General features: G+C 34.5%; 1 protein-coding gene across 1 annotated transcript in view; it reads left to right on the top strand.

The window, feature by feature from the left end:
• The window catches only part of ROBO1 (roundabout guidance receptor 1), a 392430-nt gene that overhangs the window by 63071 nt on the left and 302180 nt on the right, over positions 1 to 27179 (top strand). Inside the window, exon 2 of the mRNA XM_029214218.1 lies at positions 15050 to 15376. Coding sequence (XP_029070051.1) covers positions 15050 to 15376 — 327 coding nt within the window. The remainder of the gene's footprint in view (positions 1 to 15049; positions 15377 to 27179) is intronic.

Below are 27179 nucleotides of genomic sequence, written 5' to 3'. Positions count from 1 at the left end.
TATGTACCACATCTTCTTTATCCATTCATCTGTCAATGGACATTTAGGTTGCTTCCATGGTTTGGCTATTGTAAATAGTGCTGCTCTGAATAGTGCTGTAAATAGCGGTGCATGTACCTTTTCAAATTATTTTTCTCTGGCTATATGCCTGGGAGTGGGATTGCAGCATTATGTGGTAACTCTATTTTTAGTTCTTTAAGGACCCTCCATACTGTTCTCTATAGTGACTGCACAAATTTTCATTCCAACAGTGTAGGATGATTCCTTTTTCTCCACACCCTCTCCAGCATTTATTATTTATAGACTTTTTAATGATGGCCATTCTGACTGGTCTGAGGTGATACCTTATGGTAGTTTTGATTTGCATTTCTCTAATAATTAGCAATATTGAGCCTCTTTTCATGTGCCTGTTGGCCATCTGTATGTATTGTTTGGAGGGATGTCTATTTAGGTCTTCTGCCCATTTTTTGATGGGGTTGTTTGTTTTTTTGATATTAAGTTGTATGAGCTGTTTTGTATATTTTGGAAATTAATGCCTTCTCAGTAACATCATTTGCAAATATTTTCTCCCAGTCTGTAAGTTTTCTTTTCGTTTTGTTTATGTTTTCCTTTGCTGTGCAAAAGCTTTTAAGTTTAATTAGGTCCCATTTGTTTATTTTTGTTTTTATTTCCATTATTCTAGGAGACAGATACAAAAATTATGTTTAAACCATTGAGTTTATGTGGCTAATGGATGCATAAGAATTAAAACTTGAAGATTTCCTGAGACTAGAATTTAAAGTTGTTTTGAGAATTAATAAATGTTTAAATGTAAATTTAATCCTGTAAATTTAATGTATAATCTGTAATGAAAATAGGGGTTTGAGTAGTCATTAGTATTTTGCAGGAAGGTTCTGAACAGTGTGAACCAAATTGAAGGCACAAATAAGCATATTTTTAAAGTGATGTAACTAGGAATATAGCATTAAAGAAAAATCATATACTTAATAGTATATTCATACTTAATTTTCATTTCCGTATATTAAAGGATTATAGAGAATTTTAAAGTAACATTTTAGAAAGGCAGTATTATAATCAAAGTACCAGACAACTGTAGGTTACAGATAAAAAAGTTGGAATTTAGCATTTTTTAACAAGGTGTTAAATATTTTTGGAATTATTGAAATTTTTAAAAAAATACCTTTAAAAATGTATTTTTGAAGATATGCATCAACACTTAAACTTTTAAAAACTCATTGGTCCCCAAATTCCATAACTAAGATGGTATATTAAGGAAATAATTTAATACATGAATGAAGGTGTATACACAATTATGTTAAACTTTAGATTTTGATATTCCTAAAAATTTGGTAATAAACTTCCTATAAGGAAGTTCAGTTAATTGTAGCACATCAATGAGATATATTATTTATACATTTAAAGTTTTATGGTTTTTATACATAAAAAAACATAAAAATATGTTTTTCATGAGTTCCTAGTGAAAGGGCAAAATGTTTACTGTAAGAAAAAATTGATTTTAGGATATATCATGTAAAAATGAATAGAATAATATTGGAAAGAAGGGTATTAAAATAATAGCCTTGTTTTTTTCTGTAAGTGTATGGAATTATAAGTAAGTATTTTATTATTTACTTTACTCCATACTTTCTACATTTTCTGCAATGCATTTTTTATTATTTATTTTAATTTATATCAGTTTTTGTATATTTTTTATTTATAAAAGTAATATATAAAAGGAAACATAACTTTTTGGCTGTCGATTTTGAGAGGCTTGTTTATACTATAGGTTAATTTTTAACTTGAGTAAAGTTGAGACAACAGCTCAAGTTATGTTGTTATACTTCCTACCCCTGGAACAATATTTGCCATTTTCTTTCCATTTCTTGACTCAGTGATTTCGTAATGCACAAGTATATGAGTAAAATATTCTCTTTGAAGAGGGTATTCTTGCAAGTATACATTAGTCATATATATTTTAGATTTTTTAATACATGATTACACTAAATGTTGTATTAAGGTTCTGCTAATAGTTAAGTGGAGAATAGCTATTATAAATGTAAACTCTGGAGCCAAATTACCTGAGACCATGACTCAGATCTCTCATATATTAGCAGTGTGACCTCAGGTGAAGTACTTAACATTGTTATGCTTCAATTTCTCATCTATAAAATGGGATTAATAATAACATTGCAGTTTTTTTGTGTGTGTGTGATAATTAAATGAGTTAATGCATTTGAAACACTTAGAAAAGTGTGGAATGCATAGTAAGCACTGTATAACTATTCGCTAGTATTAACATTAGTAGTCATTGAAATGTTGTAAAAATGGTATAATTTCAGAACACTCAATAATATGAGAAATATATATCATCATAGGCTCAGCTTCTAGTTCAGTGGTTCTCAAACTTTAGAGTTCATTAAAATCACATTGTGTAAAGTACCACTTAGAAGTCGTCACACCCAAAAGGCATGACTGAATAGGTCAGGGACCACTTATCTACACTTTTAACCTCATCCCAAGTTTTTCTAAAGCAGAAAAATAAAATAAAGAATACTTAGAAATTAGAGAAACCTCTAAAACAAATAAAGGTGGATCGCATATTGAGGCTCATTGCTTTCATTTAATGTTTAATATTAAAAAAATTTTTTTTAAAGTTTACCTACTGAGTGGGTCATTACTACTCCAGTTTGGAATGCCTGTACCTGATATTTTGGAAGGCTTTATTTTGATGCGCCTATATTTGTCTCTGAAAACATTAGATGCAATTTTATACATACTTGTAGTAAACAAAATACTTATTCCAAAAGAAAAGTACCCTTACTTTTTCAAAAGACCATATTCGATAAATAAATAATATATAATACATTATATAAATATAGTTACAAATAAATACAGTTCTAAAATGAATAAAACAAAAAATCAGCCAAGTAAACAAAAACAACTTTCATCCCTCTCCATCTCAGTTCTTGTTTCAGTGCTAGCAGAAAGCTAGAGAAATACCTATTATATTGAAATATTTTACTAGTTATTAACAGGCTGAGTAGGAAAAATGTAAATATATTTTGATAATGTAATTGGGTCTTAATTTATTATTAATAGAAGGTCTCAGAATTGCTCAAAAATAGTCAAATGTGAAGAGAAAATTTATTTAAGATTAAAAAGAAAAAAAGACTTTCCCTGAGTGACATAGACTAGGAATTACCTTGTAATGTATCGAAGATAAGTAAAATAATTAGGTCTATTTGTTTCCTAAAGAGAAGAGGCGATTGATACCTGTTAATAGGTTTAAATCCATATTCAGTCTTTGAACTCCTAGTGATGGCACAGGGCAGGACCAAGCAGCTCTGCGCCTCAGGGTTTGTGGCCTCTTTTCATTTAAATCTCATACAGACTTTCAACCTTTCCAGGAAGGCTTATTTTTGGTTGAAGACATTGGCTTCTGCTCATTCTATCTTGCATGGAGTACATTTGCTTCCACTAATTCTAACTATGTTTCACACAGCTTTGCATATACAACTCTTTCATTTGTTCAGTGATTGCTTTTGTGTATTCGCAAAAAAAGTGTAATATTGGCTAAAAGGTATATAAGTGCATATGCATTGTTCAGGTGCACACAGTGTTAGCTGTGTATCGTTCACATTAACTTTGCAATTTTAGTAACAGAGAGAGAGAGAGAGAGAGAGAGAGAGAAAGACAGGTACTACTGTTTTTGTTTGTTTCTTTGTTTGCACTCTTGTATTACCTGCATCTAGCAAAGACCTGGTGTAGTGTGAGTACTTAGTACTTATTTGTTGAGTGAATAAATGAATGCTAAAGAGTTAGCAAAAGTTGAATTTTATTTTCTCCATATTTTGCAAAACATTTTGTTGGCTTTCACACTTCTAAAATAAAATATTTTATTATGAAAATAATACCAGAACATCATGGAATACTTAAAAGCTAGAGAAAATCAGAGAGAATTTTCAACAATCCCTAAGAAATTGACATTAATATTCTTTTTACATCTTTTTTCTTGGTCTCTTTCTCCTTCTGTCTCTCTTTCTCTCAGTCTATCTCTTGTGCTAGAATTGTGCAACTTACACTTGTGTTAATCTTTGTATTTGTGCTGCACATGATACTGTGTACAGGTTCCAAAGGTGTTAGAATTAATTTTAAAGAAAGCTCCCTACTTCAAATGGACCAGTGTATCTCCAAATCCTTTCAGGGAGGCCATTGCTTCAGGGCTCCTTTCCTGTGGATGTTTGCTTCCCAGAAGCAGAAGTAAAGATTTCCCTTACTTTCTCTTGAACCCGGGGGTGGGGGGGTGGGGGGGGTGGGGGGTGGTGGGAGGGTGGGCACTGACTGTCTTCAAGCATGGATGTGTGTCTATACCATGTTCTAAACTATTTATAAATATGTGTGAGGGCACCCACCATCATTTTTTTCCCATTATCTGATTATTCATTCAACAAATTCTGTTGAATACCTGCTGAGTGCTAGATGCTATTGTAGGCACTGGAGATGTAGAAGTATTTCAGTTATTTTTTATTTAGTAACTAAGCAGAAGTATTTCAATATTATAACTGCTTTCTAATCAAAACTGATTTTATGGCGCTTTCCCCTCAAAATTAATTAAACCACCATCAAAATAATGATTAAAAGTATTATATTTCCTTTTTAAAGTTACATTAACATACAAAATGATAAATTCATATAGACATCATATTATTGCAATTAAAAAATAAAAAACCCTCAGGAAAAAGTGACAACAGACCTCCATTCCACAAGAAAAAAGAATTCCAAACATACCTGCAAAAGAAGGAGAGAGAGAGAGAGAGAAAGAGAGAGAGAGAGAGAGAGAGAGAGCATTACAAATCTCAAGTCAGAGTGCAAAAAAGAAAAAAATCCTCAGAAGAATTTTTTGGAATTTTATCATTTTGCATCAAAATTTACATATGGTAATAATTTATGTACATGGATTTTTCTCTGTTAGATCAACTACACAGAACTTTGTTGTGGATTGATGAAGTATTTACTTATCTCTTTAGAAAATAAAGATTACAGAGTCGATTTTAAGTTAACATATAGAATAGTTTTTAAATCCTCATATCTCATATGTCAAAGGATTAGAATCTGCCTCTCAGCATTTTTTTATTAGGGTGCCTTTTAGAATCTGTAAGAACTAAATTTGAGATATAATGAGAGAGAAATGGGGAAGTTATGGAGAGGTAAAGATGAAAGTTTGCTAATTGTAAAAGAGTTTGTTTAGAAATTCTTGTTCATGTCAGAAGTATTGACTGTGTTTTAAAATGAGTGAAGTTGACTGCATTCCTATAGAGATTTCTCAGTAATCTTTTAAAAGTTGTTTTAAGTGTTTTGTTTTCCAAAAGAGTAATTGTCTTTAGACTCTTTAGACCATTAATTTTAGAATTGCAATTCCATACTCTATCTTGCAGACATTAATAACTTAACCTAGATTCAGGAGTTCTCTAAATATGGCTCAAGCATGACTAATTCAAGAAATAAAGTTGAAAGTTTTATTTTAATACTTTAATTGATTAAAGGTTATTGACTAAGTAAATTATATCTATACAGATTCTATGAAAATCTAATGTAACTCTTTAGGGAAAGAATTGATAAATATTACTTTACATAATCATTTTTAAAAACTTCTGTACAGTTAAGGAATTATATTTTATCCATATTTGTTTTTATGTACTTTTAATTTATGATTTAAAAACATATTTTTAAACACAAAAATAAGATTATTTTCAGAATAAAGGTTTTCCCCTAGAAATTTGAATTCAGGACAGAGGAAGATTAGTAAGCCAGGTTTATTTTATACAGTTATAAGAGTGTTTTTATGTTGCTATTTCAATAAGGAAAGTCTTCTCATGTTCTGTGTACTGAAGTAGTTAGCTAAAATTTATAACCATTTGCTGTTTCTATATTATATCCAAAGAAATGAAGTATAAATTAACATTGATTGGAATGCCACATAATTTGTTCTAATATGTGGAAAATCCAATATTAGGATGAACTATATTTCTATAACAATAAAAAATATTCACAGGACCACCCATATACTGTTTTCATAGTTCAAAATATTGTCCAAAACGCTTTGTCTATAAAAAACAGTCCTAAAAGCTGAAATAAGCGATTCTATGTTCAGACCTAAATATCTTGGTTCATCAGTATGAGCATTAATAAATAAAGAATTATTTGTGAATTTTGATAGTCTTAGTATATCTACAGAGAGTTGACTTGAAATGTTATGCTACACAATTACCAACTTTATCTATATTCTCGCTACCCATAAGATTTTTTATATTTGTAATGAAAAGGAAAAGAAGAACAATATGACTGTTCACTTAGTTTATTGAACATCTTTATGATCATTACCTTGAACTCTTTATTGGGTAGATTGCTTATCTCCACTTTCCTTAGGTCTTCTGGGATTCTGTCTTGTTCCTTCATTTGGCACATATTCCTCTGCCTCCTTATTTTGCCTAATTCTCTGTGTTTATATTTATGTAGTTAGGTAGGTTGGTTACGTTTCCCAGTCTCGGAGAAGTGTCCTTACGTAGGAGACATCCTATGGGGCCCAGCAGCATGCTCCCCTCTGTTCACCAGAGCTGTATGCTCTCGGGGTGTCCCCTGTGTGGGCTACCTGGGCCCCTCTGTTGTGGCAGGGCTAACTACTGTGGGTGCGCTGGTAGGCGGGGTGGGCTTGTGGTCTGGTTGACTGCTAAGCCCTGCTTTGTGTGGTGACTGGTGCTGGGCTGCCCCCCCTGGTGGCCGGGTAAGCCTTTAGCGCTAATAGGCCAGAGGGAGGCCTCCAAAATGGTGCTTGCCTACACCAGTGTCTTCATGGTATAACGAGCTCCCCAAGATGGCTACTGGCAGCATTTATGTCCTCAGGGGAGTCCCAGTTGCCTCCTGCCTCTCTGGGAGGCTTTTCTAAGATCAGCAAGTGGATCTGACCCAGGTTCCTTTCAGATTATTGCCTCTGGGCTGGGACTCAGAGGGTGTGAATTTTTTGCATGCCCTTTCACAGAGGAGTCTGTTTTCTATAGCCCTCTGACTCTCCCGTATCTAAACCCCTTTGGCCTTCAAAACCAAGTGTTCTGCGAGCTCTTCTTCCAGGCAGGGCCCCTGGGTTAGAGAGCCCAATGGTGGCCTAAACGTCTCGCTTTTTGGAGAAAACCTCAGCAGTTGTGATTCTCCTCCTGTTTGTGGGTCATCTCCCTGGGGGTGTGGGTCTTGACTGTACTATGTCTCTGCACATCTTTTCTGTCTCATTTTGGTTCCTTCTTTATAGCTTTAGTTATAGAAGATCTTTTCTGCTAGTTTTCAGGTCACTCTCATAGATAGTTGCCCTGTAAAGGGTTGCAATTTTGGTGTGTTCATGGAAGGAGATGATCTCAGGGTCTTTCTACTTCACCATCTTGGCCCTCTCAACCCGAATCTGTATTATTTTAAAAGCATTACTGTGTCTTTTAAAGTTTTGAAAGTAATATATTTAATCAATATATCTATATGGAATACTTTTCACACGGAACAGAGATGCTTCATTATAGATGACCTTAGCGTCAACATCTGATAATTCTTAGTAAAACAATCAGTTGGCTGTGCTAAGTGCTCTAGTTTTATTTTGTTTTTTTATCCTCTTTTGAAAACTGTTTTGCTGGAATTGTGCCAGATCTTGCCAAGAACTGTGTAAATGAGAAATTATTTTGGTTTGACTTCTCAACTAAAACTAGAGACTGGCTTAGTCTGCAACTGTTCTTACAGATTTAGGAAAAATGTAATTGATTTCTTTATAAATTAACAAGAGTCCTAATGTAATCCCAGAAGAAGAGAATCATAGAATCAAACAATGGTCTTTATTCCAATTTCCAAAATACTACTTAATGGTTCTAACCCATGAGTTAATGCAATATTATTTTGTGCTTCAGGGATTATGCTATCCTCTAAAGTATAGGTATTATTTTTATATTCATTTACAGAGGAAGAAACTTTCAGAGAGGTGAAGCAATTTATCCAAGTTCACACAGCTAACAAGTAGCAGAGCCTAGATTTAAACCCATTCAAACTGAATCCATTCTTTAGATTTAATAAAATTTCCCCACAAATAATGTATTAGTTAATGCTTTCTTGCCAATGCAGTTCCTTCTTCTGGAATCTAGTTTCTCCTCCTCCTACCTCTCCTTGTATGGCTCTTATTTTTCAATATTATCCTTATTAATATTTCTGTCTCTTTTGTTGAACTTCTGGCTGTTAAGGTTAGGAATTTTATTTCATTTTTCTTTGCATTGCCAATGTTTAGCACAAGTCTTAATGCAATGTAGGCATGATATATAGGTAAACTAATGGGTAAGAGAGTGAGAGAATTTGGACTTTAAGATATGCAAATATTTTGTTTGGCATTTTACTGAAAATAAAATTCTCTTATTTGCATGTTAATTGGAAATTTTACTAAAGGGCAGATAGGAAGCATGAACTCAACTGAACAACTCAACCCTCCAGTCCCTTTAGTTATAGTTTATAGTGAAATCCTGGCTGATTTGAGTCAGCTGAGGCATTTCTTGCAGTTAATGCCATAGTAGCTTCTGCAATATTTGTATTCCATGATCATATTATTAAAAATAGGGGGAAGGGCAAGCAATATTGTTTCAAAAATTTAACTTATGCGACTGTCACTCTTTCTCACATCTCTGGGGACACCGCCATATGATATTAGATTCTGTAGAAATATTACAAAAATACCAGGGACTCATTCCTAGAATTTCATTTTGGTCTATTTTAGTAATCATTTAAGATCATAACAGACAGTACCAGTGGCACTCAGTTAATTATTGGGATTATTCTAAATTTTGACTAGAAAATAATCCCTCTCCCCAATTTGTTAGGTGGGATTATAATCAAGGGGAATTAGGAAGGAACAAAGTACCTAAGGAAAATGGCATGATCCATTAATCATATAATTATTTTAATGCATCTTGTATTCCTTTACTCTATATAAATTTCAGGTGAAATTACCAAGTTTTTCTGTAGAGTGTGCTCTGTTTTTATAGTTACAGTAAGCATGAGTATTTGGGAAATGTGTATAACTCAGTAGAGGATATTTAAGTCTACTCTCTGCACAATGAGTAATTAATGGGTGCTGTCTTCTTATTTTTAACAAATATCTCCTTGTAGGATGAAATTCTGACAGGAAAATTACAGGATTGGAGCCCATGATAGGATTTATGTTAATAATTGGAGACCTTTTGCTCCTTAAGATGTAAATGGAGCTTAAATAAAAAAGGTTAAGAGGCAAGGCTCTTTTAAGAATGTAAGTATTCTTTTACAAATATAGGTATGTTGTCAAGGCAAATGTATATTCTCCACACCCCCCTTTGGGCAAATGTCACCAAATTGTCTATTAATATTCATTGTGCATATGTCAACTACTCACTGAACTTGTTTCTCTTGTGCTTTTAGCAATGTTACAGGCATTCTTGTGCTGCAGATGTTTTAATATGATACATGATACGAATGGATATTTTAATCATTTAGGTTTTCCATTTTACCTACCACGGGATAGGAAAAAGAAATTTGGATCAAAACAAAACTTTGTTAATAAAATAAATACTGCTTTGCTCAATCTGCTAAGAAGAAACAGACTTGAAAACCTAAACAAACAAAACCCTGAGACACGTATTACTGCTATACTAGAAAAGAAGATTACATTTGAAAAAAGAATAAAATTATATATTTGTATGTTTGCATACCTCAGCAGAATGTTAACAAATCAGTCTCTTAAAGGGTTACTTGCTTATGTTTCTGTAAATGCAATGTCTTAAAGGGGGGAACAGTTTACATCCAACTAGGAGTTTGGTTTCCTCATAATAAATCTCATGTGACTTTGATATATTTCCTTGAAATACTTAGCACTTACGTGTGTATCTTTTTCCAGCTGTGGTTGTGTAAATATTTAGATATTTCAGTCACTTGTGTTTATATTTTATCTTCCAACCGGGCAGTTGTTGAAGGAATCCTGCCCTGCCCTTTTCCCTGATGCTGGCCTTTCCTGAAGTCAATTGCGTTATATTCCCAAGGTCCTACCAGGATTCTTGCCTTGCCTTGTCAGGATTCAGCTGACGTTATCATCCTAGTTCCTTGTTAAAGCCTCACTCCATCAGCCCCCTTCCTTTTACCCTCTCTTCTTTGTAACTTTTTAGTTTCTTATGCAGAATATAGTTGAAACCTTGAATTTGGTTTTGCCAAGTGTGATATAAACCTTTTATCTTATTATATAAAAAATACCCAAATTAGCATAACTAAAATGGTGGTTATTGGGTGATTTATAGGAACTCAGAATTTATGATTGAAGAAAGGAGGCGTTTTATGAATAGCGAGTCAAGAATATTATATAAAGAGAGGTGTTGTGACAGAGTGGAGATGGACACAACCTCTAAGATTTATATATGTTCTTCCTTAATTATTCTTGGTGTAACTCCCTCAAGGTCCTCCTTTGAGAAAGTGAATCACAGTTATTGATAGAAGTTGGGTGACGTTTTTCCCTCAAAGCATGCTGGTGGAAAAAAAAATGGGGATCAGTGATATTTAATTTTAATTGTGCAAACTGTGTAGAAACTGAGGTTCTCAAATATTAAAACCTGATAAAATAGGAGAGCTACTCAGAAATGCAAGCTCATATTTAGATAAGCTCACAAGGAATGCTTTATGTTCTCATTCGTTCATCATGAAAGTCTTTACTGAGTTGAGTGACTATGAAACCATATGATTTACAGTTAGATATTCTCTGATTGCATGGGAAAAGAACATTAGATGTTATCAGGTTTGACTGCTTCTTACTGTTTTCATTATCTACATTTTAAATGAAAGTAATCAAAATTAACAACTTCCAGTGTTGGAAACAAGAATGGATTTTAACTGATTAATCCTAGCAATATTTATGGAATAGTGGGAAAGAGCAAGGATTTTGAATTTGACTAGGATTGGATCCCAGCACTGCCACCTTCCAGCCAAGCACCAGTGCTTAGTTCCCCCATATGGATACCAGATAACAGCACCCACCTCATGAAGATGCTGTTGTGACAAAGGAGATGGTGGATAATTAATATTTGTTTTCTTTTCCATTCCTTTTCTTCCTGTTTAGACATGATAATAAAGAATAATTTATTATAGTTTTTAATAGAAATGATGAGTGCAATTTATAATTGTTATTATTGAGGTTAACTGATGACTTGTGATAAATATCACTCGGGAATTGGAAAGTTCCTTTCTTGAAGGTTGTACGTTATGAGAAATGTGGCATTTCTATGTTTTTTTGTTGTGATTTCCAAAAGTTTTGGCTCTACAGCCAAGTAACTCTTTTTTTTTTTTTTTTTTGCTAACCCTGTTCATTCTCTTCAGATTATTGTATGCTAACAGAGTGTATTTTCTTTTGAAGTGTGTTCCTCAGAAGCAAAGTTCAGTGGTATGTCCCATAAAAAGAAAAATATAGAGTTCAGTGGCCAAATAAGTTTAAGAAATTGCTGCATATTATACTTTTCTTCTAGAGCACATAATGTACATTAGCAAGATTAAAAGACCTGAGAACCCAGATCTTTTTTTGAGTAAACAATCTGAGAAAAGAATATTTCACAGAGCATTTTGAAAATTTAGCCTTTAATAGAATAGAGAGCATTTTTATTGCTGAAAGTCTTTTACTGAAAGCTGCTGTACAAACATCATGGTGAAAACTTGGGCCTGAGCTCTCCACTCCCAAAAGTCATATTGGCTGTGGTCCAGCTATATGTAGCTGTAGGTTAGGGATGGAGAGAGTCTTGAGCTCCACTGCACTTTTGTGGAGCCTGGGTGATCTCCAGGTTCTTTAATTGGCCGTTACTTCCTCTATACACGCTCCCTAGGCAGTTTTATTCTTTCCCAGTGTTTCAGTCTCCAACTTGATTTTCATATATGGATCCAACTGAGATTTTTTTCCTGAGGTCAAACTTGGATATTTAATAGGCAACTTGCCGTCCTTATTTGGATATTCTGGAAGTATCCCAAACTCTCCACATCTCATGCTGAATAAATCATCTCTGTCCTTCTTCCTCTCACCACATCCCACTCTTTTATTCTTGACCTTCATTGGGACTGCCCTTCACCCATTGCTCAGATCAGAAACTCAGAATCTCTCTATCCTCTGCTTCTCTTCCATCTTGTGCATTTTTCATTTCCACCTTCTCCCACATTGCCAGTGGGTAGGTCCTGTTGATACTGTAACTAAATATCTCGAGATTCTTCCTTTTATCTTCCTTTCTGTCTGTCAAGATCCAAGTTCAAGCTTTCAGAATTTATTGTTTAAAGAGTGTAAAAGTGTCCTAACTAATCCCTTCCTAGCTTAGCTGCTGCAGTCTAGTTTCATACTATCAAGAGTGAGCTCTTTAAAACCAAACTTAAGCATGCAGTCCCTTGCTTAAAATATTTGAATGTTCTTGTTGCCTTCTTTTAGGTTCCAGAACTTTGGCTTGATGTACAAAGCCCATCTGACACCTGCCTTATACTGAGGCTGTACTAACCTACCTACAGGTCCCACAGTGTACCATATGCTTTTGTAGCTGTGCCTCTGAGTGAAATCCTTTCCTTTCTTTTCTTCCGGACTCATTTTTCAAGACCTACCTCAAGTTTCATGTGTCAGCATGCCTTTCTTGGGCAGTGTTAAGTGCCCACTCTTTGTATTCTTATAGCAACCTGTACATCCCCGTTTCCTATCTGAAATAGACTTACAGAATATAAATAAAATTGGCTTAAATTAAATATATATTACCTCAGCAGTTGATCTTCATTAGCATCCATCTTTCATAATTACAGCCAAAATAAAGGCCAGTAATATATTACAATGCTTTATTTTCTGAACTATACAGCACTTGTGGTTGAGTAATCTTAAATTCAATTTAAATTTCATTTGCCTTCAGTATAGCCTTTGCTAAAGACCACGAGTTTCCAAGTAATTTTTTCCCCATGTAGCTGGCTTATTTCCTCCTCTTTTAGAGCCTGGTTTCATTTAACGGACTTATAGTATGCTGTATACCATGCACTGAACTAAAGCTATTTCTCAATATTTCAGATTATAAGTTTTTTGTTTCATGGTAGACATAAGCAAATAATAGATCTTTTAGTTTCATCATTCATTTATCATTTCATTAAGAAATAGTAACTGCAGCAGTTACAAATTAGAGATGTAAATAAACCCCATGCAGAGCTCACAGTCTAGTAGAGGTTAAACAGCCTATGTGGTTACAATTTAAAAATAAAATCTTTTAAAGTCTCTTTGTACAGTGCATGATTATTAAGCTTCTGATCATTCCACTCAAATAGGGTTTTGCTGTTAGCACTTTGTTTATTTTTTTTATTTACTCAACACTTATTTGTTGAGTATCTGTAGTGTGTTCAGCACTCTGCCAGGGATAAGGGAAGCAACCATGAGCAAAATCAGACCCACAGATCTTCCAGAGTAATGGGAAAGACAGACAGTGTTCAAAGCATCAAACAAATACATTTAAAATATAATTCTGATTATTTTACCATAGGCAGTTTCATACCCTTGCTAAAAAGAAGCATTTAAGTTTTGTGGTAAAGATCACGGAAGGCTGAGATTTGAAAGAAGAATGGGTATAAACCAGGGTAACATCCTTTTGATCCCAGACGCTGTGGCAGGCATAGGCCTGTGGTAGGAAGAAGCTTAATATATTTGTGGAACTAACAGAAGACTGGGGTGAAGAAAGCAGAGAAAGGAGTGGAACAGGAGGCATCCTGAGATCCAGATAGGGGAATGAACACACTGACTCTTGTAGGTTTTGTTAAAGATTTTAAGAGCGATGGGTTTACTTTAAGAGCCACTGAAGTAGGGGAGGACCCAGATTGTATTTGTATTTCAGAGCCATTATTTGGCTGCATTGAAGTGAAGCTATTTAATTGCTTTCCTAAATCCTGGTGGGAATCTATAGTACTTTGATCTGGGATGGTAGCTGGCTGTAGAGAGTGAGATGAGTAGATTGATTTAAGAAACTTGGGGGAGGGTTAGAGGACAGAAAGAGGGGTGTCAAGCGAGACTGGTTTCTACTTTTCATTGTTTATTGAGATCGGAACACTAGATGAGAACAAGGTTTAAGGTTTGGTTGTTGAAGTTGAGAAATCTCTAAGAGTTTTACATATGAAATCTATCCATGGCAACAGTAAGGTAGGAAACTTAATCCCTCTTTTAGAGATTATAATCTCATTGAAAAAAATAAGATACAGACAGAAAATATTTAAATGACACATACACTCAGGCCTTCACTTATTAAGTAATATATAAGGTCGAGGATGTAGGCTCTCACCTAGTATCCTTTTTCATTGAATGTTATATTTAATTATTTAAACTCCATTATTTAACATTTCATCTTTGAAGTCTACTAAAATAGTAACAGAATTATTGGAGACAAATGAACGTAATTTATTAATAAAAACTCTGGGAAAGTAAATATATATATATATATATACACACACACACACACACACATATACACATATATATTTATTATTTAGAAAAATATAAAGAACAGTTCCATCATATATATTTTAACATAAATGTTTATTATTATATAGCATATGTTTTGCTAAAGTGTTGATTGATGCTTCATTAAAAATGAGATTCCAGGAAGCCATGCCATTATTTGTAATAGTCGACAATTCTCTAACACATTCCTCTGCAAAAACAGGCACGTACATGGTACAAACAGACAGGGTAATGGGTTCTGAAAGGATCTGTGGACGAGGGATTTGGAGAGCAGACAGGATTTGTACAGACAAAGTTTTAGCAAGAGCACTTTCTAAGTGGTGGGTCAAAAGGATTCAGGAATTAGAAGGTATAGTCAAGGTGGACACCAGAAGGATTAGTTAGTAAGGAGGTGAGGAAGAGTAGGTCATTATTATGCAGTGTTTAGGTCGTAGTGCTAACGCCTATGCTTTTGAAATAAGACTTTTAATTGTTTTCAAGTGATGAAATGAAGATATTTTGTCAATTCTTATGCAGGCTCCCGTCTTCGTCAGGAAGATTTTCCACCTCGCATTGTTGAACACCCTTCCGACCTAATTGTCTCAAAAGGAGAACCTGCAACTTTGAACTGCAAAGCTGAAGGCCGCCCCACACCCACCATTGAATGGTACAAAGGTGGGGAGAGAGTGGAGACAGACAAAGATGACCCTCGCTCACACCGAATGTTGCTGCCAAGTGGATCTTTATTTTTCTTACGTATAGTGCATGGACGAAAAAGTAGGCCTGATGAGGGGGTCTATGTCTGTGTAGCAAGGAATTACCTCGGAGAGGCTGTGAGTCACAATGCATCGCTGGAGGTAGCCAGTAAGTAAAATGGGCTTTCTGTGTTTGGAGGGATGGCCACATGGGATCATTTCACTTGATCACAGTAATAAAAGTTTAAACCTGTATCACAGGCTTACCTGAGCAAAATCTCTAGATTTGTATATGAATATCATCTACTATTTGTTTGAATTTTCTATATTTCTCATCTTAGCTGGTTATTCAGGCTAAATTGGGATTTACACATAGTTGTTGAACTGTTTTACTTTTTTAAAAAAAGTTTTTGGTTAAAAAAAAATTTTATTTTATATTGGACTAGAGTTGATTTACAGTGTTGTGTTACTTTCAGGTGTACAGCAAAGCAATTCAATTATGCATATACATATATCTATTCTTTTTCAAATTCTTTTCCCATTTAGGTTATTACAGAGTATTGAGCAGAGTTCCCTGTGCTTTGTTTTACTTTTTGGAGCTGTTTTCTGTTGAACATGCTCACTGAAATGGATGTATTCGCCTCCTTTGTTCCTTTTAAATATATAGAAAATGAGGATGTTTATGGAAATATAATAGTGTAGGGTATTTTTCATTTGTCTTCATTAGGAGAAATACTTTCACCTGGTAGTGTAGGGTGTAGTTTTAAACTGTTTCTAATTCTCAGAAATACACTTTCGGTAAAGCTATATCCAAAGAAATGTATGTATATGCCTCATACTGTATTATCTTGGCTACACTGTAGTGCACCCTTGGAGGAAAACACATGGATGGAGTCCTCAGGGAGTTGATGGTTCAGTTTATTTACACAAATATCAAAGGCTGCTCATTTGGAATTACCTCAATAAGGATTTAGTTGACTAATGATTAAGTTGTTATATATAGAGTCTAGATGTGTATTGTATTTGAATTAGAATTAGGCTTATTTTCAATAAACATTCAAGAGGTGGCCAGAAAATTTCATTCCTTTGAAAGAATCCTGCTGTGTATATGTATATGTGACAGAAATTGAGAATTGTATAGGGATTGGAGACACAAATGAAATTTAGATCTAATTCACTTTAAATTTTAATATCACTTTAAATTTAGCTGTCTATAATTATATATGAAACTGTATACATAACTATGTCTATATTTATATATAATGTTTTCCAAGGTGATTGATATTTTACTACAATGTATGTTCAAAATTTTAGTTATATAATCAGTTTTCACAATCTCTAACATTGTCTCCTGCATTCAACTAGAACATGAATATAAAGAACCACAGATAATTATGACATTATAGACATAGAAAGGAATTTAAAGATAGATTATTCCAACTCAATCATATTATTAATGTGAAATCATCTCCAGAGAATTTAGATGATTTGATCACACTCACAGAGCCACGTAATACTTACCTTGAGACAGAAGGCCAAAGATATCTGATACGAGCATAAAATTTAATTAGACAGAATAAAAAATTAAAGTAACCATTTAAACCTCTGTCAGAATTAGGCATTCACATTTTTAAAACGTTTACTTGAAACCCAAGTTTATATTTCTCTATTCACAGTTAACTGATAATTAACTTATTGTACTTTCTCTTATTGCCTTGATTCTCAGTGAAGGTCCTAGAGCTAAATCAGTGAGATGTATAAAAGCTATAATCACAGCAGAAAGATATTTTTCTTTTTCTTTTTGTGTTTTAAACTTTAAATGTAGCACAAGCAAAATAATTTTAAAGTTTCAACTTATTTATAAGACATATATATATATATGTTTTGACAAAGTCATCTTTCAAAGTTGCGATATTAACACCTTTCTAATGCTTGGCACCGTTATACTTAAGAATTATTATTTTCTGTGAAGATAAATGTGAGTTAACATTTGAGAACAAATTTAGAGAATCAAGAAAGTTGATGTAGATAACCTAGGCCAACTCCTGTGTGTGGTATGTAAGAAACTGAGGATGAAGAGGGAAAAACAGTGATTGTTTATTCTCTGGAATTAGAATTCTTTATAAGAAATGTGTACCAACAGAAATATCAAAGATCATCTCATGCTTCTGTATTATTTTCTACTCTCCTTGTATTCTTATCATTGTCAGAATTTTTAAAAAAGTTTATAGACTTGAGTAGAGAGTCTAAATGCTTACCCTCTAGATCTTCCTTTTCAAAACACCTCTAGTTTTACCTCAGATGATCAAGATATCCTTAATGCATTGGGATTTAGAGACCTGTCTGTTTTAATCTGGCTTTTGTGCAGTTATTTTAAAAGACACCATTAGTCTCCAGTTAAGTTCTGTTTCTAACTTAGACATTCCATTACCTTGAGAGTCCATTATGGGAAAAGCTCTTGCAGTCTCAGTCAACAAATATACGATCATGAAATTGAAACCAGACATAAGAGCATTATATAACTTTTACCAGTAAAATATTCAAATACATAGTCCCTTAATGCATAGTTCACAAATTTTAGTGGGATATTCCTGACACATTCCAAAATGTTGTCAAGCTCCAGAGAAAAAAGGATATCATAATTTACTGAATAAAATTTAATAAAACTACTCTAGAAAATACTTTAAGATCATATTCAGTAACAATTCATATACTTGGGAAGGGAGAAGTATATAGATATTATATATTTATCAAATATAGTTTGCTGTTAATAAGAGTAGTTTGATAATAAGGATCACCTTATTTTTTTTATTATTATTATTTTTTGCGATACGCGGGCCTCTCACTGTTGTGGCCTCTCCCGTCGCGGAGCACAGGCTCCTGACGCGCAGGCTCAGCGGCCATGGCTCACGGGCCCAGACTCTCCACGGCATGTGGGATCTTCCCGGACCGAGGCACGAACCCATGTCCCCTGCATCGGCAGGCGGACTCTCAACCACTGCGCCACCAGGGAAGCCCAGGATCACCTTATCAGTGATTATAATTATTTGAAACCATGTGAAAAGTTCAAGTAGTGTTTGCTTCCAATAATTTTTATACTAGTTAAATTGTAAAAATTAAAAGCATGTTTTTATTTAAAGAAATTGTGTTATTTGGTCACATAAGTTATTTGGGAAAAATTAAGTACTCTGCAGTTAAAATGGGTTTTTGTGTCTAAAAATTTCATGGTTCAGTGCACTACAAATAGATATATAGTAATTTAGTTCACATGTATTTCAGTTATTTATTTTAGCCAATGGTTACTGCTCATTCACCATTTTCAAATATGCTTGCATCCTAAAATCAAAACTAGCCTTTTGTATGTTACATAAATACAGGAGGGGAAAGAGGGCAGGGAAACATGGGTCATATTTGCTGTAGGTTAAATCTATAAAGTACTATTATAGCTTGGTTTTATTATTTCCTGGAGAATATTACTATTTTTTTGCATATTTTCTTAGTTTAGGTACCAGAAGTTCAGTAAGAGCTATTCTTATTCTTCCCAAAGGCTCAGCCACAGGAAGACAAAGATTTCATCTAATTTCTTAGTGACGCTATAGCCCAAAGTAATAGCATTAACAAAAGTGTCTTGAGGCAACACTGGTTTCACATCACAGTTGTTGGTAATGCTTTTAAAAACATTTATCTGTGTTTTATTTGCCTTTAAACCAAGTTTTACAGCTGTAACAACTGGATTTCTTGGTTCCTAACAGTTGTCAATCTCTCAAACAGTGGAGAAAAAAATGATATGGAACGTCATTTAAAACTTTTATTTTTGTATAGAAATGATAATATTCTTGTCTTTTGTGTTTTTAATATTTATTTAAATTTAAATAATATACCAAAAGGATTGCATTTATTGGTTATCTTTAGGATTATTTATTTTTGTTTTCATTTAAATCGCAATGATAACCAGGTTGGACCCAGTGAAAAGCACTGACCGATCTTTAGGTGCAGCTCTTTGCCATGTAGTAAAAGTTGTATTCTTGTTCTTGAAAACTCAGTTTTGATGCAATTAAGTTTATCTCACACAATTATAAAGTCTAAGAATCGGAATGCTAAGAAATATATGGTAGTCCTTACACCTAAAGTTTCCACCTTGAATTTTTGGAAGCTTATCTCTGTAAAGGAAACCAATTTTTAATCACAGATGCATTTTTTTATTTGTTTTTTTTAATTATTGCTTTTCTTTGCAAGCCAAGAATGATATATCTTGATGAGGACTTTAACTTGTAAATTTAGAATATATTGCTGTTTCTAAGACTTATGAAAATTCACTGTTTAACTCAGTTTCAAACCCAACTTTCTAAAATGGTGTTGCAAGTAGTATTTTTTTGTTTCGTATTAGCTCTATTTGAGAGTCTGCTAAATGTTTAGAAAAATATTTTACGGGTCTGTTCTTCTATATTCAACATTACCAGTTAGTAAATTTAGAACTTTATTTTATGCCTGGCACAAATTGATAGCACAGTTCTTCAACACAACTTATATTTAATAAGTAACTCGAGCTTGGGTAATTGCATTGAATTTTAAGGAAAATTAATTTGAACCTTGACCCTCATGCTTTCGATTACAGAACATGTCTCTCTACGTCATCTGCTAAGTAGTACATAGTCAGCATATGGCTATTTGTTTCCTATGTAAGCTGTTTTCTCCTGAGGAAGAGAAATTCCCTTCAGACTAGGCAGACATCTGCTGACTGTCTTAGCAGCAAAACACAGAACTATCTTTCCAGAAAAAAATAATTTTGTACAGTTAATCAGAGATTAATCTTCCCAGATTTTATTAACCGGGGTGCTTTTTAATAGTAATTACTTTGAGGTAAAATGTTTATATTTTAAAGTAATATTTTCCCACTACTTTCAATACACTATGATCTTTCATTGTTATTAAACAATTCTCCTTATAAAGTGATTTAGAATTTGAATTATCTGATTTTCCTCCTTTGGATAAAATGAGAAAGTGTACTGACGTGTATGCTAAGGAGCCAGGTGTTGGCATAGTAGAATGTATTTCTAAAATCTGGAGCACTGAAGATGAAAGGATGACTCCTGGCAGTAAAATGGTACCGATGAGCAGGTGAAAATAGAATATGCCATTATATTATAAAATATCGATCGATTGATTGATTGATTGTGCACACAATCAAGTTGACCTTTATATGTGTGCACACACACATATATTGTTCCTTGAAAGACTTTTTATCTTTGAAATTGAACTAGCTCTATATTGCATCTTTGAAAATATTTGTTTCCTCTAATCTGCTTTATCTTTTAAAAAAACTTTGCCATTTTCCATGATTTGATGAGATTCTAAAACATTTATGTATATATTATTTTTGTTTTCAGTATTCAAATGAAGAATGTTAAAGATTCATTTAGTTTAATGATTTTAAAATATCTTTCTTCTTTTTTGCACACTTATATCCTAAAATGCAATGACTTTTTGTTGCAAAATTGATTCATGAGTAAATGAAATAATGCATATAAAGTGTGTGGCACAGTGACTGGCACATAATTATAAATCATAAATCTAATTGTCGGTGCTGTTGGTTTCACTGCTTTCTTCTCTTTCCCTGTATTATGGCCAGACACTAGGATTATTTATACAAAGGGGATCTGGATGCTTTTTATTTCAGAAATGGACTGACTTCATTTTGAATTTGAAGATATGTGTGTTAATATACTAAAATTTAAATTAAATGTTTCAGTAAGTAAATTTTCTTAAATTAATTTCTGGTTAAGTACAGAGCATGTTAAGTATATTAAATTCCATCTTGAGTTGAAATTCCTGGTATGAGAAATTTACCCTTATCTTTAGATTCTCGTTGTTAATGTAAGGCATGCAAATAGTATTGACTTAAATCATTTTTGTCTTAGGGTCAAATGAAAAATTTCATTTTTGTAACTTTTACAGTTGGCATAACATTAAAATTTTCGTTTTGAATTCACATGTTTTTTCACTTAAGCAAAGAAGCAATATTGCTAAGTTCTGTGACATGATTATATTTACTAAAGACTTGAGTTTTTACCACCAGTTAGAATATAGTCTTTTGTTGTTGACAGTCTTTTTTTTTTTTTGCGGTACGCGGGCCTCTCACTGTTGTCGCCTCTCCCGTTGCGGAGCACAGGCTCCGGACGCACAGGCTTAGCGGCCATGGCTCACGGGCCCAGCCGCTCCACGGCATGTGGGATCTTCCCAGACCGGGGCACGAACCCGTGTTCCCTGCATCGGCAGGCGGACTCTCAACCACTGTGCCACCAGGGAAGCCCTGTTGCCAGTCTTAGTTCAGGCTGCTTTAACAAGAATACCACGTACTGGGTGGCTTACATAACAAACTTTTATTTCTCATAGTTCTAGAGGCTTGGAAGTCAGAGGCCAGGGTACCAGCATGGTCAGGTTCTGGTGAGAGTTCTCTTCCTGGTTTCCTCACATGGTGAAGAGAAAGCTCTGGTCTCTATCCCTGTATAAAGACTCTAATTCCATCACAGGGGCTCCACCCCAGTGAACTCATTCCACCCTAATGACCTCCAAATACCATCACATTGGGGATAAAGATTTCAACATACAAATTTTTTTGGGGGGTGGCACAAACATTCCACCTATAGCTGTCTTTAAATAACAATTATTTGGGGATTTTTAAGTTGGATTTGTAGTTATTTTATCATCTTAAGTAACTGAGAAATAAAAATCAGAAAACCAGGGGGAAAAATCGTGTAGTCTCCGTGGTCCGTCAGATCACTTGCTGCATCCAAATATCGGGTTTAAATTGTGTCATAAATTGAGGATAGAAACATTATGTCTTGAAGTAAATATAGTGTGAATTCTGTATTTGTTGAGAAAAGTAAGAGCAGTATCCTTTCTATACTACATTAAGAGAGGAGACAATTCTCATTTTCTTTGAAATAACATAAAAATTCTTTCTTCTTTTTTTTTTTTGGTTTTATCTGTCCAAAGAGTATTTAGTATGAAATATAAAAGCAGAAACCCATATTCCATAACCCATGTGAGAGATGACAGTGACGATGGGCATAAACAGAAAGTTTAAGTTTCAATGGGTATTTTAGTAGAAAAGGACGAAGTCGGCTGACCTTTTGAACGTGGGTGTTAAAGGAGGTGGCTGTGTCAGAGAATGTACTACTTATTCATAAATAACCAACAGGTGACATTCTATCTTAAAACTACTCTTAGTTAAACCAATTATGGGCTGTAGATATGTGTGCAGTTGATTTCTTAGACAAACTTTTATTGTTTTTTCTTTGGCTCACACAACTGTCATTTATTAATCTTTAGCAAATTTGTAGAAGGATCTTAGAGTGGGGACATGTCATACATTTTCATTCCTTTGCTCCCAAACTCAGTTTAAGGAATATTATTAGTAAGCTTATGGAGATCATTTTAAAATAACTTATTGTATGTTATTTCTAAACACATGCATTATAGAACATACTTGCTCTTTTAAAATATATGTTCTTGTAATCTCATTTGCCCAGAGTTAACCACTGTTGAAAGTTGGGTGGATATCCTTCTAGATATCCTAACATCATTATATGTTCTCTAGGGAAAACTATTTACTATTCAATTAATATTCAGTCTTTTCTTGGTTGGTTAAAAAAAAAAAGAAGGCATTGGCTATGTTGGAACACATAGCTATGTCATAAAGACTAAATGGAAGAGTTTAGCTCTCTAGATTGGATGTTACAAAACAGGTTCCATCTACTGGATATTACTACATACACCGTCCTGGACCAGATTCAATCCAGTAACCTTGGGGTTAAAGGTTATGTATTCCATTACCAGTCTCATGAGCCACTCCTTTTATTTTCTCAAAAAGTAGATGGTGTCCATACATGCTGAAAAGTACTAAGATGATTATTCCAACACTATTTGATGCTTAGATATAAAGTCCCTTGAGGCTTCCAGGAAATCAATTCAGTATTTAGTTATTTATGGGAAATTCTTGGCAGTGTCTTCTCATATCAACAATATTGCCTTTAAAAACTAATAACCATGGTTATCTCTTAAATCTTATCATCGTATCACCCTTCCTTTTAATCCTCCTAATTTACTTGTGATTTAAATGCTAGACATCTTTCCCACATACAGAGACTAACTTGAGAATCATTTGTATTTATTTAAAAATTTTTGCTTCAATGACAAGTTTAATAAAACATACCTAAACATTCTTAGTATAATTAATTTTAATTAATACAATATAAATTAACTTAAACCTTTCATTGATTATCAATTCAAGCTTTTTTGTCAGATTAGAATAAAGCCCCATTGAATGTTTTGAAGGCATAAAAGTTCTTTTCTTAGTTACACAATGTGGGCATTAAAAATGTTGTTTTTAAAAAGTCAGGCATTAAATAAAAATATGAAGAATAACGAAATATAGTTTATCCAAAAAATTGATATTTTTCCCTAAGTAGCTCTTTCCAGGCCTTTTGCTTAGTTTTAGCTATTCAGTGGTGAACAAAAAAGAAAATGGTTTCTGCCTTCATAGAAATTACAAAATAGTGGGAAGAGGGGGTTGTGATGACAGAAAATAAGTAACTAACCATACAAATAACTTTATCCTTAAAATTGTGCCAAGTGCCAGGAAGGATTGGGGTTAAGCTGAGAGCAGAAATACCCGTGGATATTACCAAGACACAAAGTAAAAGAAAAGGTGTTTCAGGCAAAAAGAATAGTACATGTAAAAGGCCATGAGAAATGATAGACTTGGGCATATTTGAGAAAATGAAAGATAGCTAGTATGGCATATGAGTAAGGGAAACAGCTAGAGAGATGGGTGGGGGCCAGGTCATGCAGGATCCTGTAACCGGGTTAGTGATGTTGGACTGTATGTTCAGTGCAATGAGAACCACAGCAAGTTTTCAGGCAATGATGGAGGTGACATGATCTGATTTATAGTCTAAAATGTCACTCGTGATACTTGCGTACTGAACGTTGGGAGAATGAATTGCAGAATGATTGGGGGAGGCCAGCTAGGAAGCTATTGCAGTATTACAGGCAGGAGATGGTGCTAGTTTGAAATAGGTGTAGTAATGGAGATGAAGAGAAAAGTGAAGATTAGATTTGGAGATTGAAGACTTGGTTTAACTTTGGAGGGTGAGTCAGTAGAAGCTGAGATTTTGCAAGAGATGCAATCATTGCTGATGGTGAAGTCAAGGGCAAGTCTACGACCATGAAAGTGGAATTGAGAATTTGGATTAGGTGATGTTAGCTTTGAATGGCTGACAGTAGTTCAGTATGCTGCAGCCCATCACAGCCCCAAGAAATGGTACTTTCCTCTGTTTCCGCAGCCTGGAATGTGCTTCTCTTCCTGTTCCACCGGTCACTCTCTTTGTTTTTGTTTGTTTGTTTTTGCGGTACGCGGGCCTCTCACTGTCGTGGCCTCTCCCATTGCGGAGCACAGCCTCCGGACGCGCAGGCTCAGCGGCCATGGCTCACGCGCCTAGCCGCTTCGCGGCATGTGGGATCTTCCCGGACCGGGGCACGAACCCGTGCCCTCTGCATCGGCAGGCGGACTCTCAACCACTGCGCCACCAGGGAAGACCCCGGTCACTCTCTTATAATTGTCTCAAGAGTCACCTCCTCTGGAGCCATCTGTGACTCAAGTGCCTAGCACCATTCCTGGCCAATTGTAAGTGATGTGACCTAACATGTAAATTGGAAGTGTTTTATTCCATGTCTGAGGAGCATCATAAAGTATGAGAATGCCACTTGAAGGAGCAATCTCATTTCCACACAACCTGTTTGTAAAGGCAAGCAGGTCACGTGATCTCAAACACATCTGAAGGCACGGCTCTTAGAATGCGGTCTCGGTACTATTTCCCTGGGAGTTTTTCTTTCTTTCAAGATTTTGGAATATTTAATTGGCCCTTTTGTGCGATAACATTACTCAGGAAATTTAGTTGACTTCCACTAGTACAAAAAGTCAAATGAGTTCTTTTTAGGCTCTAATAAGTGTAGGACAGGCTCTCTCAGTGTACTGACCCCTTCTGAGTAGCATCAACCTGTGTTTATGAGTGTAATGACTGATAGAAAACAAAGGGGTTTAAACTTCCTGACTGATAAGGAAACAATTAGTATTTATGGTACCTGAACGGATTTTCTGAAGTTCCCTTGAGAAACTTTACATGTGCAAAACAGGACCTAACCATCTTTACTTTCTCTTTTTCTTTCTGGATAGGGGGGAAAAATACACAAAATAAGTATTCTGTAAAGTAGAATTATTTGCATTCCTGTACTTTGCCGGTAATCTGTATATTATATGTAAAGCTATTATCATAGTCCAATAGATTTATATTTAATGAAGCAAATTTGATGAGAAATCAAAGGAAAATTATAACATAGTAATATTTTACATTTCTCATTACAATCTTAGGCTTTCGTCTGTGGTTGATGAAATATACTTTTAGAAAAGCTTAATTAAAATAAGATGTAAAAACAAAATAAAATAAAATAAGATGTAAAGACCAATGGAAATCTAGGTGCTGCAGCAACTAGGCATGATATGGATAAGAAAGAGAAGAAGATAAGAAAGAGAAGAAACGTGTGGGGAGGCAAACTCAGATGTGGGAAGGATTGGGTCTACTACAGGCAGCAGCTGGAGGCTTCTACTCAAAATATGCTCCATGGACCAGCAGCATTGGCATCATCTGGTAGCAAGTTAGAGATGCTGAATGTTGGGCCCCCCTCCTGACCACCTGAATCAGACCCTGTATTTAAACAATATTTTAAGGTGGTTCATATGATTCACATGCAAATTCAAGTTTGAGAAGCCTAGTATACATTGTGGTGAACTGGAGTTCATAGACCCCTGCTCATCTCCCAGAGCCCCAAACACCTTTTGGGAATGCAAGGCCAATGTGGTTGATTTTTAAAAAGAGAAGCAGGTGAAGTATGATTTTAGGGGAACTATCCTGGGTTTCTAAACCAGTAAGAGTGGAGGCACAGAGTGGGGAGGGATATGTAAGAGACTGGTAGAGACAGCATTCAGGGGCAGAAATGGAGGGAGAGAAACACACAGAAAGAAAAGCAAAAGAGGGATACAGCGGGAAACATATCCAGAGTAACAGAGAAAGAGATTCAAGGAGAAGGGGGCGGAGAAAGAGAAAGAGACAGGGAAGGGAAGAGAGAGAGCATGCGCACTGGGGGGTGGTGGTGCAGCAGGTACTGGTATGGTAGGGGTAAGCTTGGGAGAGCACAAAAATACATTTGCCTGGATGAATAAGGAAAAAGATTGCTTCCTACATATGAATATGTACAGAGTGGAATCTTAATCGGAGAAGGGGATACTCAAACCTCTATTAATATCCATACCATCATTCATCAAGAAAAGTAATATGTGAAATGGATCTTAGATATTCTTAAGTAAATTCATGGAAGGCTATATTTGCTTAGCATAATCCAAAAGAGAAATGCTAGGTTTTTTATTTTACTTTACATTTCCTAGAATGAAAACTGTGAAATAAAACAAAACTAGGTTTTATTAATAAGAATGGAACTGTGCTGGAAGGATCATTTGGAAATCATTTAATCTGTCCTTTTGACTTTTAGTTTAAATTACCTGAAGATCATTTGTTGTATTAAAAGAGGTTCGGAACAAAAGATTATTCAGCTTCCATCATCAATATCCCTTATATGCATCAGCATATGTTAACACAAAGTTATTACTTTAATTTACTTAAATTCTGTGCTGCAGCATGACTTTCTTTCATTTTACATGGTAAGTGATAACAGAACAGCCATTTCTAAATTATAGCAGCTCTTATGTTTGAAGATCGTTATTAAGTGCGACCTAAATTTTAATAAAGTGCATCTGATGTTTAATTTAGGTTTATGAGTATAATAAAACAGTTTCTAATCGCAGTCTCTTAGTATCCAAAGTGGAAATTGTAGCTTTTGTAACATTTTAAGTTATG

Source organism: Monodon monoceros, unplaced genomic scaffold, assembly GCF_005190385.1.
Source record: "Monodon monoceros isolate NGI ecotype Baffin Bay Population unplaced genomic scaffold, NGI_Narwhal_1 Super_Scaffold_11, whole genome shotgun sequence".
NCBI lineage: Eukaryota > Metazoa > Chordata > Mammalia > Artiodactyla > Monodontidae > Monodon > Monodon monoceros.
Note: the sequence above shows the minus strand (reverse complement) of the source record. Positions and strands in the feature narration are given on the sequence as shown.